The 20,555-nt window shown below is 33.6% G+C and overlaps 1 protein-coding gene across 2 annotated transcripts in view; it reads left to right on the top strand.

Annotated features, from left to right (window-relative positions):
- The window catches only part of LOC106707920 (aryl hydrocarbon receptor), a 90,433-nt gene extending 70,822 nt beyond the window's left edge, over positions 1 to 19,611 (top strand). The window contains exons 2-9 of one of the 2 annotated variants that reach the window (XM_045682092.1): positions 6,643 to 6,737; positions 9,298 to 9,387; positions 14,513 to 14,722; positions 15,013 to 15,200; positions 15,911 to 16,017; positions 16,188 to 16,329; positions 16,694 to 17,423; positions 19,360 to 19,611. In XM_045682092.1, coding sequence (XP_045538048.1) covers positions 6,648 to 6,737; positions 9,298 to 9,387; positions 14,513 to 14,722; positions 15,013 to 15,200; positions 15,911 to 16,017; positions 16,188 to 16,329; positions 16,694 to 17,423; positions 19,360 to 19,362 — 1,560 coding nt within the window. In that variant the 5' untranslated portion in view covers positions 6,643 to 6,647 and the 3' untranslated portion in view covers positions 19,363 to 19,611. Of the gene's footprint in view, positions 1 to 6,642; positions 6,738 to 9,297; positions 9,388 to 14,512; positions 14,723 to 15,012; positions 15,201 to 15,910; positions 16,018 to 16,187; positions 16,330 to 16,693; positions 17,641 to 19,359 lie in introns of those variants that run through there. The other variant, XM_045682093.1, reaches the window with a different exon arrangement.
- Positions 19,612 to 20,555: the final 944 nt, after the last annotated feature.

The following is a 20,555-nucleotide window of genomic DNA, read 5'->3' as shown; positions in this document are numbered from 1 at the left end:
CTCGAGAGACCAATATGCCCTTTTAAAATATTCCGAGCGTTTACAAAATTGTAATTTTAAATTTAGAATAAAGGATCCTATAACTCTCGTGGATTCCCACAGGGAGCGTTGACAGGCAATGATTTAAAACCTCTTTGCTCCTTAATTATTACGAATCTTGAAAATATTTACATCTCTCTCTAACCTTTGTATTTGTGATGCGTAGAAATGTTGCTATCTCACCGGATAGAGCTACGAAGTGTATAGAGACATCTTTTACCGCTGATTTATTAAGCATCGACGAGAAATGTTATCGATAATGTTTGCTTTAGGAATTAGTGGTTACTACAGAACGGATACCGATTTATGTCCTCGAGTTAATTTGATATGGTAATCACAAATTTATTTTATAATTTACAAGTCCAATATGTAACACAATGCGAGGTTTGGTTGTATTTTAAGATAGAGAAATATTTTGTTTACTTTATTGTATTTTTGTGTTAATTTAACCTATGTAATTTGAGTATACGTTTTTAATTTTTCCTTTTCTTCAGGTTATTTAAAGTTATGATAATTGTAATTGCCACTTTGAGACCATGTTGCATTCTTGTTTGGTCACAATCGCATTTCTTGTACCTATTACACATTTTCATTGCTTTTCGATGCACCTTCAAACCATTTAAACATTGTCTTAAAATTATATTATCATTCCAGTTTCTTTTACAAATTATAGTCCAGTTATCATAAATTCCTCTTTAAGTTAAACTTAATTAACACTTAATTAATTAATTTTATTTGTTTTGAGGATACTATGCGTATAAATAGTGAGGCCCCGTACCTTAAGGGGACAGTTTATCACCTCTGGCACTCAGGCAATAAAAATTATTAATTAATAATTTCAAGGTTAAACACGTGTTTTAACACTTTAACCGCCGCTAATTGATAACTGACCACAACGTGGTTTATGTTTCACCATAAATATGTACCACCACAATGCTTTCGGTATAAGTACTTCATTATTTATTGGTAAAGATCGCATTTTGCAAGCCTACGCATACTAATGTTTCAATAACCATGATGTATCAAAACTTCGCGCCGGGAGCTAAAGTCACAGTATAAAAGGGTTGACGTATGTTTAAACTAAACCGTATTTGAAACATTGTCTAAGTTTTTTATGGTAAAGCCCTTAGTACTTTTCTTACCGTGGGGATGAGGATATGTTACATCCACAGACTTTGGTCACAAAAACCCACGGTTAGTTGGATAAATAACGAAAGTTATACCTAAAGACGGTTATTTTTTCTTTGGGCGGCGCTATGCCGCCCTCTCGTTCCCCCTAATATATTTTTGGGTCAGGGTCTCGGGGTACGGGGTGTCTATTCCTTTATTACTTAAAAACTTTAAAATTGAACTAAAAAAATCTTACATCTATATCACATTAGTTTCACTTCTAATTCTATGTTAAAACAATAAAACGTTAAAAATGTTAAAATAATTGTTAACAGGAAACTTTTAATAATTAACAGGAAAGATTGAATAAGCTACATACTTTAAAGTGTGGTCTAAAATTCTAAAAAAAATGTAGTCGAATAGATAACCTCCTTCTTTTTGAAGTCGGCTAATAAACTCTAATATTGAAGAGTCAAGGTTTTTGACCCCTAGACATCTGTCATTGTGTTTAAAGCATTCAAATACATCTTTAATTGGTCATAGGGTTGGTAACATTAGTTTTTTTCACCGTTGGCCGGGCACAGGTCACGGTGATCTACCCCGGTGTTGCCCCACGTGCCATATTGTAAAACGGTTGCCTCGGACAGATGTTCGCCCCAAAATAAGCTTTTAATTGCCCCAGGTGAGTTATGCTTTGTTTTGTTTTCGGTCGGTTTACGAGCTGCAATTTTAACACATTTATTTGTGCCGAATATAATCTATTTTATTTAATTGCGTGTTAAAGATTCAACTTTTTGGAATTGCGTGTAATGACGAAAGTTTTAAGATATTTTTTTGGCAACCATATGAACCTTGTGTGCATACCAGAAAGTAAGCAAGTTAATACTCTTTACTTTGACATGCTTGGTGAAAGGTTACGATGTGATCAGTTACAGTTCTTGCTTGTTGGTCTCTTTATTATATTAAAATAATTCTAGACTCAGTTTTGTCATGTATACTATAGTGTAGTCAATAATATAACAATGTATTTATGTTACATTGTTTTTCGTTTTAAATAAAATTAATTAGTATAAGGTGAAGTTATAACTAAGGTAAGATTGTAACTAGAGTGTCGTGACTGGTGACTATTAAATGAGCAATCAGTTGGAGCGACTTGAGGACCATTATCGACTTTTGTACCCACCTTCTAACTTAACCTTTGTTATTGTTACTATTGTCACTGATAGACCAATAAACCTTTTAGAACCTTTCTTATGATTATTTCATAAAATCATTAATCGTTGGTTTCTGAGACCAAAATATCTATATACAACATCGTCATCCCTGTCATTATCTTTGGAGAAACAAAGATAACAACATATTTAAAGGGGGTTTTTGGTTTCAACTCACGGTAAATCCATCGAACTCCGTACATTGGCAGGGTAATAAGCAGTGATGTTTTGTACCTATTTGATTTTAGCCATTTTCGCGCTGGCGTAAGTGGTGGTGAGGACTGGAACTAATATTAGAGTTAGAATTAACTGTCAGTTTCATCAACAGGTAAAAACGGAAAAAATATTTCATTTCTGTCATGATAACGACCAATCCAAATAATAGAGTTCAGTGTTTAAACCTCATCGTCAGTTTCCAGTGTTGATGCACTTGTTCGAAAACATTTTTTTATCTCACTGTGGATTTCGATTGCACTGATATATATTATTATCTCTCACATTGTCTTTGAATAAAACAGAGACCACTTTACGCAAACTACATGAACAAAAACCTATAACGAAAGTAAAAACTTGAGAGGTGTCAAGGGACACCCGGATGGAACGAAGTTCCTTTCAATAAATTAGTGAAGGAACCAATGTTTATTCTAGGAATAAAAAACTTAAGTCTTCACGTCGTTGCCATGGTTACTATAGCAAAAAGTGTCGTGACAACTTTTCGTAAGAATTTTTTCCGTCTAGCCCCCTTTCACAACGCGCGATAAGGAACTTCGTTCCAAAAGTCTTTTATTTTAAACAAACTAGAAAGAACTCTCATCAGTCTGTTTTTTTTTTCTTTGAATGTTATTATTCATTACAAAAATTACATTTTTCAAGAAAATATTGTGAACATGGTAACACTGTTTTAAATCTGATTTGCATAAACATTGTAATAAAGGAGTTTCATAAATGTGTCACAAGAAAAAAAAAACACGCGACCACTAGAAAAATTAACTATTAGATTTATAATGCAAGTGGAGAACATTACCTGACATGTTGAGCTTGAAACATGGAATGAAGTAGGTTAGGTAGTAGAGGTAGGAGTCCTCAAAATGAATAAAATAATCAACTTTGTTTTTAATCTTCATGTGATTTGTTTATTGATAGGTATTTATGTCAATTTAAAAAAAAAACAAATTAAATGAAAAGACTTTGAAAATCAAAAACATGTTTAGACTACATGTATCACTATTTAAACATATACATGGGTTTTTATATAATAATAGGTAATTTCGGGCAACAGCTGCTCATTGACATCCGCAATTGCAGATGCGTTGCTTTCCCTTAACAAATGAAGGAGGAGGACAGAAAGAAAGATTATATTTCCCGTTACTGTGCATCCCCTCCTCTATCAAATTCCCTATCCCTACTATCTTTTCCTTAGAAGGAAAGGGTGGGAAGAGAAAGATGACTTAAATAAGGCCTGCGGCACGGACACTCGATAGACTAAAGGGGTATTACCTCCACTTCACGCCTATCTTCTGTGAGCTCGTGGTACTTATTGCGTCGGCCGAGCCAACTAATCCAGAGCAAACTGTTTGCTGGCGTTTACCACTGTTAAACAGTCTTTACAAATATACCTATAGGTTTTCCAAGGAGAAGAGAGAATGTCTTTCGGAACAGCGTGATTAAAATTTGTCTTTTGGATTTTTATTATAACACCAGTTGCATGACTAACTTTTCAGTCGCTTTGATTCGTCATTAAAAATAATTATAAGTAATTAGTTAAGATGCGTGTGGTAAGTAAAAGGGAAAGTCGTCATAATAACTGCATTGTTTATTTCCACTTAAAGCGTCCATATACGGACCAAAATGTGCAGTCCGTGACAGCGTTAAGCGATCGGCATGCGCCGTTTGTTTGATGCCTTTTATTTAATAAGAACATTGAGGAAGTTATCGCTACTGATTGCGTAGTGCCTCGTGTATGTGAGATCTTATTGAATCGTGCTTAAATCTTTCCATCAGTTACAAATTTATAATAATGATATGATACGATTAAACAAAAATTATCAAGTAAGTAAAAATACATATAAATAGCCTGATATTAGAGAAATTGTCATATTCAATATAAAAGTAGAAAATAAAAAAAAAAACAATTCATCCTCGATAGTCGGCGACATAATGGCGATCATACGAGTGATAAGCCCACCTCACCTCCGATTAGTGAGGTATCTCACCACGTTATCGATTAATCTTTCCGATTACAGACCGGCACTATCCCGATCTTCGAAACTTGCAAAACAATAAATCGAACTTCTATAAATAAATAATAGATGGCACTGTAAATAAAAATTGAAGATTCGAAGACGATAACCAGTTGAAATATATCGACACCTGTTCACATTTACAGATAGTTAAGCGCATCTTTAATTGCATGTTTAAATTGCTAAAATAAAGTTATCTTTACTTTTGTACTGTCTTAAATTCCACTATTTATTGACACGTTTAATTATGATAAAAAATAATGCAAACTTGTTAAGATTCGATTGATAGGAAAGTAAATGCGACCTAAGATATGTTTAACAGATAATACGTTATTTATTTCTGTTCATTCATTATTGTTTTAAACTTCACAGGTTTCATTTTATATAACGATCATAAACAATCCTCCATATCTATATGTATAAAAGAAAGTCGTGTTAGTTACACTATTTATAACTCAAGAACGGCTGAATCGATTTGACTGAAAATTGGTGGGCAGGTAGCTTAGAACCAGGAAACGGACATAGGATAATTTTTAGCCCGTTTTCTATTTTTTATTCCGCGCGGACAGAGTCGCGGGTAAAAGGTAGTTTATATATTTTAATTTCAACAGTAGTGAACGCCAATAAATCTTAATATATTACAATTTCTTTATTTATCGCAGGCAAATAAAAGCTCTATAAGAATTTTAAAAAAATAATTGAATTCCTCTACTATAATTCTATGCTGCATTTATTATTGACCATTGGATTCCTAGCTAGATAATCGTCACTTTTTGAAGCGCGTATCGACTATCGATAATGGAATCTAGGAACGTCACTATCGGCCACATGTCGCATCACACGGCACAGTAATTGGCCACTCGGGGTGCGGGACTTTGTGACTGTTATTTTTTTTTGTTTATTTTCATATCGCGAATATTGTGTTACGATTCTGACATTGTTTGTATAAAAAATAACTATTTAATCTTACTAATGTTATAAATGCGAAAGTTTACATGGATGGATGGTTGGATATATGGATGTTTGTTTGAAGGTATCTCCGAAACGGATCTTAATGAAATTTGGCACAGATGTAAAATATAGTCTGGAAGAACATATAGGCTACTTGTTAAGTTTTTTTTAAATACCGCGCTGAAGGAGACGCAGACGACAGCTAGTATATTAATAAATATGCTATATACCTATATATATATGCAGCTAGTATATTTGTTAAAAAAAACTATTATAAAATTTATTATTTGTCACTGTGTATGAAACATAGGTTAGGAACTACCTAAATAATTATGATAACCTAAATAATTACTACAAGCTCGTGCCATTACAATTTAACTACATAATAAACATTTATATATGCAAAACGTTATGTTCTCTTAAAATATAATTTACATTTATAGACAAATTAAATTACATCTTATTGCTTTAGATTTAAAGTTTAATGTCAATTGTACAGGCAACCCTCTACACAGCTTCCCTATTCGAGATTTGATTTGTCATATTATGGAACACGCCTATTTGCAATACGTAACCATGTTTAACTTCAGTCTATTTTCTATCTTATTCCAAACCAATATAGTTTATTATTTACTAGAATAGTTCGGTTGTAGGTAAATAAATTTGCCTGCCCTTTTGATATTATCATAGTTCAGTTACGGTTGGTTTCTGAGACCAATAACTTTCTATAAAATATCTTTGACAATACAGAGATAACAATATGTTTTAAATGGAAATTTTGGTCTCAGAAACCGACGGTTAGTCAATGAGATAGATGGGTATCTTTACATAAGCGTAGGTGCGTGATATTTTTGTGAGTGTGTTTAATACAGTCTGATTTTTAACTTATATTTGACTTTTTTTTAAACTTCTTTGAAACTAATATTAGCCATCCACATTTTCCTTGTACGAATGAAAAATCGAATATTCATTTTTTTTTCAGATTCATTTTTGTTGTATCAAACACTGTATAACATGTCAAATTACTAAGCTGCATTTCAGACTAACCTGTATAATTTGTGTAGCAATTAAACATATCCGTTTCTTTGCAGTGGTCATGCACAAGGAGAAGGAAGAGATGCACGCGCATCGCCGTGACCACGTGCACTACGATCACGCCATGCCGGACGGCGAGATGTTCCTACAGGTAATCATTTGTAGAAATATTATAAACAGACATTTCTTTTTTGTTGCATTGAATAGGCTCCTAAACTACTGAACTGATTTGAAAAATTCTTTTACTGTTAAGAAGTTCATTAACCCCGGATGACGTAGGCTATGTTCATTACTAGATTATTTTTAATTCCGCGCGGATGAAGTCGCTTCTAATCTAGACTAAGAACCTGTAACAACCAGAAATGCTTAATTTTGGCAAACCCGAGATTTACACAATAGACTTAAACAGAGGTAGTAACGAACATATAAAACGAAACTCGATTATCAGTTTTGTGTACAGTATTTACTAAACCGTGTCAGGGTTATAATATGAATCCTACTAATATTATAAATGCGAACGTTTAGATGGGTAGATGGATCGATATATGTTGAAGGTATCACCAGAACGGCTCAATGAATCTTGATTAGATTTGGAACATATGTGGATCATGGTCTGGAAGAACACATAGGCTACTTATTACGTTTTGTATTGATTCCGCGCGGACAAAGTCGCGGGCGACAGATACTGGTTATAATAAAGTTAGTTATTTTTCTAAATAAAATATAAATATCAGTTGTTAGCTGTAAATAAATTCTATCATAGCTTCTGTTACAGTATTTCAAACTATTAAATTTTAGTTCGGTTCTTATCTTTTTTAGCAGCTATTACGCTGAGGCGATAAATTAAAGCGGATTGTTCTATAATAAATCAATAGCGACCGCCGAAGCCATAAATAAGTGCAGGCAACAGACCCGTACTTAATATTTCACGATTTCGACTTACCGAAAGCGCGTTTTCACTTTCTGGTACGGCACGATTTATTAAGTAATTAATTTTTTCGATTTTTTAAATATTTCATTAATATTGAATAAGCTTGCGCATGATCATGATTCCGCCTGACGTTAAGTAATGATGTGGTCGAAAGATGGTACGCAGTAGCTTAGTAAATGCTTATTCACTCTGCTCTTGAAGGTTCCCACGTCTTCATTGTCATCACTTGGACGGAAATACTGACGCCGCCAACTTGTTCCAATCCTTTGTAGTACAAAGAAAAATAGCAAATAAATGATTTTTTTAAATGTAAATAAAATGATTCTGCGTTTAAAACTTGATTACTTAAATGTGCATTATTGTTATTATCAAATTATTGACTTGAATATTGATTTCTAAGTTTAATGGCTTTAATTAGTTGGATCCTTAATCTAACTTTCTGGTAGATAGAAAATAATTCAATAAACTTAGTCATTATTTTAAATTCACAATTAAGCCTCGTTGTTTTAAATATTAACAGTTACTCTTATCGTCTGACAATGGAAACAGATTCGTTATGTCTCACGAGTAAGTCACGTCGTAAGTCAGGCGCGTGTCGCCCGCTTCTAGAGAAATTTAAACAAACATTATGAAAAAAAATATTTTAATCGATTGGCAAATCGTTTTAATTCCTACATTATATATTACGATTTGTATATTTGCATAATGTGCTACTTCCAGCTATACATAGATATATTATTGGCTAATATATGAGTACAGTCAAAGAATTCAATTCTCTTCCCACTTAAAATCAGACAGTAAAGTAAACTGTCATCAATGTTAATAATATTATAAACTAACTTTTACCCGCGACTCCGTTCGCGCGGAATAAAAAAAATGCACACAAGATAAAAAAGTTCCGATGTCCATCTCCTAGTTCTAAGCTACCTCCCCATCAATTTTCAGCTAAATTAGTTCGACCGATCTTGAGTTATAAATAGTGTAAGTAACACGACTTTCTTTTATATATATAGATGCGAAAGTTTAGATGGATGGATAGATGTTTGATACAAGCTATCTCCGGAACGGCTCAACGGTTCTTGATGAAATTTGGCACAGATGTAGAACATAGTCTGGAAGAACACATAGGTACCTAGTGGAGCTATAAATTAGAATGTTGCTATGACTCGTTTTCGACCTATAGACCGACAACAATGATAGTTCACTAGCGCCCTCCTGCCAGTGTAAAAATATCACAATATCCTTATTGTACTGTAGCTTTCATGTAATGTTTTTTCTTTCATGTCATTTTCTATTCTCATTTAAGGTTTTCAGATATCCTTGTTTGAATAAAATTATATAGGTATAGTAATCTTCAAATGACATGTCACCGACATGCCACGAAATAGACCTCCTCGACTATAGATTGTACGCGTAAATTTAAATAATCGAATCGAAAACATGTTTATTTTTTACTCTGTGTAAATGCACCAGCTGCAAATTCATACTCTTGAATATACTTTGTATTATTCATGAACATCGAAGCAAAACGTAATCTTTTAATATTAAACAATATACGTATTAAAATTCTGATTACGTTTTAAATGGTAATATTTACTATTCAAGATAGTAACTTTTTAAAAACATTCAAAGCTTTTGTTTTTTCTCTGCTTTTTATTGGTGAGATTAGATTTTACTTAAGGTAAAAAGAATCCATCAGATCCTCCGTCAAATATTCTTAAAAAAATGTCAATTTACGGTTTACTATTGTGTATTAAATTATTTTTGTCTATGTTTGCAGGCTCTCAACGGTTTTCTGATGATCCTGACTTGTGAGGGGGAGGTTTTCTTCGCGACGCACAGCATTGAAAGCTACCTTGGTTTCCATCAGGTTGGTGAACAATTTAATTTTAACTTTAATGACTAACGGCAGTTAACCCAAAGACGTTAAAAAATAAAAAAAATAATCTTAGTACAGATAAGAGTATGAGAAATCTACACTAACGCTAGTACTTAGACTAGCTACCCATAGTGACTAAGAACTAATAGTCCGTAAGCAACCTTTAAGCGTGAGTATAATAATTCAAACACAAACCGTTTAATACATCTTAAAACGTGATTACAAGCAATAATACAAAAAAGTACTATTCCTTAATTCCCAGCGTCATAAACAAACGCTTTATTCCATCTAACACGCGTGTTCCGTATTTTATCTTAATTAATTATAACATTTGGTTAAAGTAAAAAAATGACCTAATTTCCCGAATAAATGATAGCACGCGGTATTAATCAACAAAATATATGAAGCCCGGGGACGTTTTCGAAACAATCCACCCGCCGCGCTGGCACCATAAAAATATTAATTACAGCGATAAGTGTACTTAAAACGACTTTAACTTACATTAAACTACCCTCCGTTTATCGAAGGTTCTTTTTTTTATCGCGCCCTTATCGCCAAATGGAATATAACTGCTAAAAACTGCGTTCACGTTTCCAGCCAGTTATATTTTCATTGCTTTACTTTACTTTTCTTTGTTCGTTATTGTTTTGTTTATAATTTAACGAGCTAATTGGCATTCGTAATTATAACGTTCTATTTACAATTTCAAACTGGTATATTTTACAATCATATTATGCTATCTCTACTTTTAAGAGTTAATGAAAGAGACCAGTTTTACAGTGGTAGACGCCAGCAACAACTACATCTGTTGCCGAATTGGCCGGCTCGCCCGGTGAAATACCACGACCACACAGAATACAGGCGTCAAGTGGAACCATCGTCTGATGAGTGTGGTACCGGAGGACTAATTTTAGTCCTCTTTCTCTTCCCACCATTTTCTTATAAGGAAAGGATGGGAAGGGGAGGTAGATTTGATGGAGGAGGAGATGCATATCAAGGTTAAATATTCTTTTTGTGCGTCTCCTTCGTCGATTGAGGGTAGGCAACGCATCTGCAATTGCGGATGTCTATGGGCAGCGGTCGCCATTTTGGCGAAATCATGTGGCCGCTTGCTCGTTTGCCACCTTGTAATATAAAAAAAGAGAACAACAATATCACTAAGCTGTATAAATATCTTAGAATTATTAATAAGGGTATTAAACATTGTAACATCACTCTTAAGCTGTACGAGTGGCTCAAAATAACATAGCTTGTAATTTCGAATCATACAACAAAAAAATAGACGATTAAAAGATTGTAAAATAACAAAGCAATTTCAACATACAATTATGTTATTAATGATTCATGAATAAGCAAAATATAATGTTGAATAAATTTTTATAAAAAAAAAAAACATACACAAGTACTCCGATGAAACAATCGACAATAGCAAACCATATATAGATGTAATGTTTATTCTAGATTGGTTAAACTTGTCGATCTACAAGTTTCAAAGTATTAGAATTACATATCTTTCTACATAAATGTCACTATATATTGTATAAAATATCGCATGACTCTAAACAACTAATATATAAACGGCTCTTAAGAAATAAACATGGATTTAATTTAAATATAATACATAAAAACTAAAAAATTTCATTAAAAGGTGTCCCTATAGGCAAGGTTCCGAAGATAGTGGCAGCGTTCCCCCTTTGAATGGCTAGACTAATTCTTTGTCCGAGGTAGCTGCCAGCTCTTCGGTCTCCTGTGATGTCGACTAACCTTTTTGCTATTTCCTTAAAAAACCTTCTAGAGCTATGTCACTTCTACAGTCGATATCAACATAACGTCCCTTAGCTTACAACACCGCTCAATTCGAAAATTGGCGGTTATCACATTTTAATACCATTACATGAAGCTGCTCATTCGGCGTCTAACTATTCGTCACATGATAATTGAAAGGTAAAGAAATGTAGTGAAAAAGTTAAAATATAGTAAATCGACAATAACCAAAGAAATTACTAAAAAAAAAAACGATTTTTTAATAGACACTTTTTTACGTCTCCTGTAAAGTTGATAAAAATGACTTATGCGGTGTTGTTAGGTAAGGGACGATATGCAACCTATTCAATTGATATTTTAATAGACATCTGTCAGATAAAGAAAACAATTGACAATCAGAAATAATACAGGCCGTTTACATTATGCCAGTTACGGCGGAATGGCCGAACTAGCCTGAAAAGTGAAACGCCATCCAAGTTATCGGGCTTACTGGCTTCAGTGGATGTTTTTATGCCAGTTATATGTCAGCGCTGATTTCGAGCACTACTGACTTACTGACCTGGCTTAATGTAGGTAAACCAGGCATTAAAGTCAGGATTTTTGTCTTTTTTGTTTCGGTAACTAAAATTTCAGTGTTAGTGGAATGAACATTGAAACAATTAATAAAAATAAAAGTTTTAAAATACCCAAATAACTTATAGATAATAATGTCAGAAAAAGAAAATCAAGAAATAAAAAAAAAACAGTTTTTACGAATCGTAAAAATCTGCGCTTATATAAAACGTCTATCAATAATAATGCCCTACGCATAACTAATAAAGTCACAGTGAAATATAGCTATCGGAGTTAAAAACCCCCAATTTCTGCTCAAATCCAACCCCAAGCTATAAAACTTTCAGAGGAATAAAATCGTAACTGTATAAATTTTATTTTCCCCTGTTCTAAGCCGCCTTTGTTTTGTATACGACGGAATAATATAGTTACCTGAACTTTAGTTTGTCAAAGATTAAAAAAGAATCAGATATTTCTACCCTATGATATAGAACAGTGTACCTACAACATGTTTGTTATTGCTCGCGACTTAGTCAGGGTGGAATTAAAAATATGTAACCTATGTTATTCCAGCACACATCAGCTACCTTCCAGTAAAAGTCCGTTAAAATCGTTCCAGTACATTCTGAGATTACCCGAAACAAACTCGAATTTACAGACACTTCACTTAATATTAAGACACTGCAATTTTTATAAGATTATATATAATTTAAATAACTTAAAGATTTCACGCGTTTTCGATGGCTTTTTTCAAAAGCCTTTCAAGGCTGGCCAATGCTACATATTGTTAGAAAAATGTACCTTATGTTTATAGCCTAATTAAAAATAAAATTCACATATTTTTAAATAATACACGATGCAGCATTTATTGTCAACAAACTCTCGATTCTTCTTGAAAGTTTTCAAAATGAATATAAATACTTTAAGATAATATCTACAAGCTATTCCTTGTTTAATACCTAATAGCGCCTCTCTTGTTAGTCTACCTTTGTCAGTCACCGCAGGGGTGAGTAGCGATTAAACAAATCGATTTGGAAATCATTAAATCGAGCCGGGCCACTCGCCACTTCCTGACAGACGCACGGCACGCGCCCGATCACCGATACGTAAGGGACCGTACAGATGCTACGTTTTCATTGTGTACACACTATAGACAATAATAATGTTCTAAGACATCAGGGATACTCTTAATGGTTAATTAATCTTACTAATATTATAAATGCGAAAGTTTATATGGATGGATGGATGTTTGTTTGAAGGTATCTCCGAATCGACTCAACGGATCTTGATGAAATTTAGGACAGATGTAGAACATAGTCTGGAAGAACACATCGTCTACTTATTAAGTTTTTTTTTTAATTCCGCGCGGACGGAGTTGCGGGCGATAGCTAGTTACAAATATTTTTTTTATCTGATTCGATTAACGATGACAGCTATATGGCTTAGTCGACTCATATTAAAAATAGAACCCAAAAGCGACAAGAAGAGTATGTAACTAAATGATGTGTAATTTTTAGTATAACATATCAATAGTCAATCAATATGGATTTAATTTTAAAGGATTAAAAGATAAATACTACAATTACCATATTAAACTAAATTCACCGCAACTCCCTTAAATTAAAAAGTAACAAACTATACACATTATGGAATCATAAACTAGATCGATACCAGTGCCACCTGGTGTTGAGCTTTCAGACTACACGTTTGGGGTCTGCTAAATAAGTAAAAAGTCATAAACAGAGGGGTAATATAATGGATTTGTCCGCGGTGCTCATTGACCATTAATTTTAATGCCCAGCTTGAGTTTTAAAGGTCGTTATGGTTTGTTCCTGTTTTTTAACATCAAATGAACGTATGTATCTCAAAGCTGTGATTCTGGTTGATTTTGATTATATTGTCTCTATAATTTTAAGAAATATTCTTGAAAATATGTTTCACACTATGATTCTTATAGTGACAAAAACATGTCTCTTAGTAAATCAAAAGTTATTGCCACGTATAAAAGTACACGAACTTTCAATAATAAAACTCAATCATATAATAAACGAATAAATAAACTTTTGCCTAAAACAATGCCACATCAACAAAACAATGTTTACTACCATAGCAACAATATTCGACCCCGGAACGCGGAGCACCAAAAGCAATTACCTAACAAATCATCCTCTGACGTTTATGCCAATGCAATATGTTTGAACCCACATCCTAACAGAACCCCATTCTATCTAAGTAAAGCACACGGAATATTTTTCTATCCTTATAATTTATTTACATGACAGCTTTGTAAAACAGGGGGCCAAGTATAGCGCCCTGAGGGATCCCCATTGATTATCAATTAGTTTTGTACTTGCATCATTTGTTGTCAGCGCATTATCCGCATTATTTACTCGAGCTTTTGTAACATGGCGTGTTTAATATATCTATAAAACGATTGCAAGCGAAAACATACCTTAATTCATATGGTTAAGGTTGTTCCTAGCTATAGAGAAATCCAAAATTAACATGTCCATCTTCGTTACAGATGATTTTGTAATGATGGAGCACGAATTGATTTTTAGGGTTAGCGATGGTTTATTGATTTACGGTTGATTCATGACTTGCTCTTTTTACACTTTTCGATATTTTCCCTTCGTCTGTTAAGAACCGTTTAACTCGTTACTTTGATTTAATTGGATGTCATTAGGTTAATTATTTCCTCATTTATATTGATAAACAAATAGTTTTTACCTTTTCTATTTTTAATTCTAGTCTCCATCGCCTAGTAATATTTAAATTTCCTGTTTTCCTTTTATTACAGTCAGACATAGTCCACCAATCGGTATATGAGCTGGTGCATTCAGAAGACCGAGAGGAGTTGCAAAGGCAATTGTTATGGAATTCTTTCTTATCACCAGAATCTAGCAATCTTACCCTCCAAGATGTTCTCAGACCAGAACGAACTCATCTTCTAGAAAGAAGTTTCACCGTCCGATTTAGATGTTTACTAGACAACACCTCTGGATTTCTGGTATGTTCTACATAGAATTTTTGATAATACTATAATTATATATACGTGTTTCAATTCATTGCTTAAATATAACTGATAAATGTTAAGTTGTGTTCAAACACCATCTATATTACAGCATTACGCCACCATCTATATTAATTATTAGTATAACACCATCTATGATATTTGTTGTTGAAACTTATGGATTTATATGTACTATTGTTTTATACCGACTAGTTTCAAAAAAATTATTATTTCATTTTAAATTTGGTATATAAAACTGATATACCACAATATTTATGTCTTAACAGAGGCTCGACATTCGGGGTCGTATCAAAGTTCTCCACGGTCAAAACAAGAAGACTGAAGAGCCTCCGCTTGCTTTGTTCGCAATCTGCGCCCCGTTCGGTCCGCCTAGCCTACTAGAAATACCACAGAAAGAAGTAATGTTCAAGAGTAAACACAAACTTGACCTCTGTCTAGTCTCTATGGATCAAAGGTAAGTATAACTAAGCCAAACATTGAGGAAATGATTGTTAAGAATAATAATCTTACAATAAAGTGAAACGAAAACGTCCCAATCTATTTTATTCGTAATTTGTTACTGAAAATAAAATTCATAAATAAAGAAACGTTGTTTAGTAGTGCTCACTTTGTTAATGCAGTTTAAATTGTAGACTATATTTTAAAGATAAATCAAGAATTAAAGAAACAAAAAAAAGAAAAAAGTGTAACTTTATTAAAAAATGTTCCCATAGAATTATTTTGAGGTTAGACAAAGTTTGAAATTGTACCGTACTGATTGGGATAAAACAGCCTGTGAGCCTGCAATACCAAACAGGATACAACGTAACAGAGCGAGTGGAACGGACGAGGCATAATTTTAACTATCAATTATTTTTTTGTCTGAAACCGAATGCTCCGTACAAAATGTATAATTGTCAAATAAGAGATACGGCGTGGCCAACGCGTTTATTGATACTTTGTGATGTTATGGGTTTTTGATGCTCGAAAACGATCGACACGGACTTACACAAGGCTCAAGAATTCCAACAGATAGGACGTAATGTAACCTCCTGTTGTAGAAATTTGTCCCATCATTGATTTCAAACATTTACTATCCATATTCACACAATCCACGGAAATATTTCCGTTAATAGTGCAAACGTCCTTAAGGCAGATATGTAAATTATCAGTTGTTTATTTCAGGGGGAAAATGTTGCTGGGTTACACGGACGCCGAGCTGGCCAACATGGGCGGCTACGACCTCGTCCACTACGACGACCTTGCTTACGTGGCTAGCGCACATCAAGAGTGTAAGTATTATCTGTACCCTTAAAGCTCTACCACTTAAAAAATTTAACATTGATAACAAATATGCTAAAATTAATAAGTTGTCATAAACCAACTTAGAAATAAAGAAACAGTGAGGCTGCAAATAAAGTTGTACTCGCAGAAGTTGGTTAAAATTTTATTAACATTTCAGTGTTAAAGACTGGTGCGTCCGGGATGATCGCGTATCGTTTCCAAACCAAGGACGGTCAGTGGCAGTGGCTGCAGACGTCTTCCAGACTTGTTTACAAGAACTCTAAGCCCGATTTCGTCATCAGTACTCATCGACCGCTTATGTAAGTGAGATTTTTTTTTAATTATTCAAACTTTCGTGAGACATTATCACTAACTTATATAGAAACGGCTAAAACACTCACGTATACATATACGGATATATATCCGGTGTCGTCACCGACTAGTTTCGAGCCCTTCGGGGGCTCTTCATCAGGGGAAATAATACCAATCCCACTCACCCTGATGAAGAGCCCCCGAAGGGCTCGAAACTAGTCGGTGACGACACCGGATATATATACGTGAGTGTTTTAGCCGTTTCTATATAAGTAAGAGATTTTTTTTAATATTTTGATAGTGGAAAATGTTATTTTTCGCATACCTCAACATTAATATTTGCTCTTTACAATGGTTTTGTTCTCATTTTAGGGAGGAGGAGGGCAGAGATCTTCTAGGAAAAAGAACGATGGATTTTAAAGTGAGCTACCTCGATACTGGTCTCACGAGTCTATACTTCTCCGAAACCGAACAGCTATCGGGATGTGAGTCTACAGTTACCACACCTCCAAGAGCCGCTAGACGGTACAAGACCCAGCTCCGCGACTTCCTCTCAACTTGCAGAAATAAGCGCAGAGTTCCTTCTACTCCGGCTCCTCCTCCAGTTGACTACCTAGCTGCTGACGCTGTTGCTGCAGCGTACACTAACCTCAACGGTGCTTACACAGGCCCTTACGGAGAATATCCGCCAGCTCCCGCATTACATTACGCGCCACCTCCTCTAGATGATAGATTCTTAGCGGCGGATAACCTCTTTCACCAATATAAACCACTCCCGTACCATTATACGCCTTACGCGCCCAATGGCTTCCTAGAACCGGCGCCACCTCCCGGTTACGAGGTGGCCCCAACGTACCATAGGCCACCTTCGAGGGAGTACACATATGTTGATAGTACCGGTCGGTATATGAGTCCTGTGACTGGACAGGAGAGAAGGTCACCTAGTGTGGTGCCCGGGCCCAGTCCGGGGGGTTCTAGTGGGTCTACGGAGCAGGAGAGACTGCAACAGACTCAGCCTTCAGAGATGCCGCGGCAGACGGTGCTAATGTGGGGTGCGGGTGGCACGGCTCAGGAGGTCCCCGTGGAATACTCCCCACCGCAGGTTTGGCGCTACCACCAATCACATTACCACACCGCCGAAGCGACTCAATGAATAGATGTTAATTTTTTTATTATTTATGCAATCTCTTAATTAGTATTGAATGATAGACCTACATTTTCTTGTTTATATTTTAATAACAGATCCTCAAGACGGACGATGAGGAAGAAAAATAGTTACCATGGTCTTTAAGATACAATTACAGTACCTACAAATTATTTACAAAACTGTTAATTATATTTCAATAGAAAAAAACAAGTCAATCTTCTTGATTAAAAATTAACAATGAAACAAGAATAGTACACAGACTAATTAAATAAATGAAAATAAAATGAAACATGCAGTAAAATAAAATTTAATTATTAAAGATTCCCTCGTCGATCGCCCGTCTAGAAAGTAGGTCTTGTTAGACTAAAACAGGGTCTTTTCATTATCACGTTTGTAGATATCCTTATGTACATTTATATCGAAAATATTCAAAATAAATATCGATTTTAAAATATTATAGTCCATCTTTATAGTTAATTATTAGTATTAAATCACGCGATGCAATCACACACGTATAATAGTATTTTTTTTTGTAAATAATTCTATTTTGAATGATAATAAAAGCTTGGGCTTTGTGTTAAAATATAATCACCGAGTGTTCGCTTGAAAATGAAATGAAACGAAGCGTTCCAAATTTAAAATTTGTTTCATTTATTTTTTTAATAAGTCCATTTATTTTAACCGTTCAACAATCTAATCAAGAGTGTTCCTAAAAGGCAATGATAACAAAATTCGTGTTTAAAACAGAACAAATATTATTTGTAATGAAATTATTTATCGTTTAATTTTAAAATAATTCTTTTAAAAAGATCGCTTCGTTTTATTTTCAGTATTAAATTAAAGTTATTTATATATTATTAAGAATTTTACATATATGAAGATTTTAACATATCAGTACTTCCGTTAAGCATAAAAATTAAGTGTGACTGTCCTCATAACTTAATTCGATAGTATATACTTCGCTATATTTTTATATTTGTCTCTGTGTATTTTAATCTTATATTATTTTTAATCTGGATTTACGTAACTAAAGTCTTGTATCACAATGACCATGTAAGTCTTGAAAAAGCTACTTGAAATTTAAGTGACAAATAAAGTAAACTGTATTGTCAGGAAGTTTCATGTCTCCGTTACTTTAATTGTTAGTTATCCAAAACTTTACTTGGACATTATAAATGAGACCCTAAATACAATTAATACTTTATCTTGTGATTGTAAAATTTAAGTTTCGTTATAGTTATGGGGACAATTGCACAATACATCGCCATGCCAACGTCAGTAACTGAGCACTTTCTGTATATACACTTGCGTGCCTTTAACACATAGATCTCAGATATATATTTTAATTAAAGTATACTCTTCTGACGGTATATCCATATCTTCAGAAATCTACACTCTAATAATTTGCTAGAAAGATTTGAATGTTTGCATTGAATAGGCTGTTGATAAATTCTTTCATAGTTGGGAAGCTACACTATCCCCGGGTGACATAGGCTATATTTTTTACTAAATATTTTTTTAATTCCGCACGGGCGAAGTCGCGTGCAAATGATAGTAATTAATAATTTCGTATTTTTAATTTATCTAATGCTACTTCTAGTTTGTTACAAAGTTTTTGAAAGATTTGGTTTTGAAACCTTTCAGATCATTGATACAATGATTAAATCTTTCAGATTAATTTTACATTTTTAACTCGACTTCTATAAGAATGTAATTAATTGCCTTGTAGGTACCAAATAAGACGTATGTACTTTCAAGGAGGTCGTTTCTCCAAGAACTTAAAAACTAATCTGATGTTGTGAAACATTTAATTCAATGATATGGATTCACCGTTAAAGGATACATTTAATATCAAATGACAGTTTTTAACATGATATCCATTGTGCTACAGTGAGGCGGCGTTGGCAGGCAATCCGGAGTGCGGTACTCGCTCGCCGATTAGAAATAAGTATAGTATTAAAGAGATTGTATTGCGAATAACAATAGAGAAATGTTACAATAAAATCATCAACCTTTTTAATTACGTGATTTCTAAATGAATATAAAAATAAGAATGTTGGATTAACAATGGCAAATTGCACACACATATTAGTTCCATAAAAGTCCGTTAACATCGCGAATTCATTATCACATTAACCGTTGGTTTTTGACTTCAAAATCTCTATATAAAACATAACGTCATCCCTATCATTATCTTTGAAAAAAAAACACAGATAAAATATCTTTGAAACAATAATTTTGGTCTCAGAAACCGTAGTCGGAACTTTCGTTGTTGATCCATTAATTTTTATACAATGGTCTAAATTTTAATTTCTTTATTATTCTTCGCAATACAGATATTCAAATCGTTTTGTCTTCTCAATGTATATTCCTTAAAATTGTATTGTTCATACGGGTTGTCCGATATTCAACACATACTGCCACACCGTGGCACAATGTGGCACCTAAGGTTTTTAAGTAACTCTTCTTCCAAACATGAATACAGTAAGTGTATTGACTAAAAAAAAATTCAGTGTATTTAAAAATTTACAACATATGTAAAATTTTATAAACACCGCCAGATGACTTAAAACTTATAAAAAATAATAAATAGTAACTTATAGGCATTCATTTGGTGATCTCTCTTACGTTTAAACAGCTAGCTGTGGATTTCTGAGACCAAAAACGCCATTTTAAAATATGTTGTTATTTCCGTTTCGTCAAAAATAACGACAGGGATGACGATGTTTTATACTGATATTTTGGTCTCGGAAACCCACCGTAAATTATGTATAAAATGTTTAAATCATTGTATACTTTATCAAACTGGCGACGTAAGTTCACAATATTTAATTGCAATTCTTCTTATAATTATTGTAACACAGTTATTAAAAAAAATTATCCGATTTACTAGTTTGTAATTCGCAAAATTGTGATGTAATTTTCTATCCACAATATTCCTTTTCATAATTATAAATAATAATTATTAAAAAGTTTGCTCGAATGTAATGTAAATAAATAATTAGGGTAGAACGCTTTATTACGAATACATTTTCGTACATATTATAATGAATTATTAATAATTATTTAATTGAACATATAATTAAG

The sequence above is a fragment of the Papilio machaon genome, chromosome 18 (genome assembly GCF_912999745.1).
Source record: "Papilio machaon chromosome 18, ilPapMach1.1, whole genome shotgun sequence".
Classification (NCBI taxonomy): domain Eukaryota; kingdom Metazoa; phylum Arthropoda; class Insecta; order Lepidoptera; family Papilionidae; genus Papilio; species Papilio machaon.
This window is presented reverse-complemented; position numbering and strand designations above follow the sequence as displayed.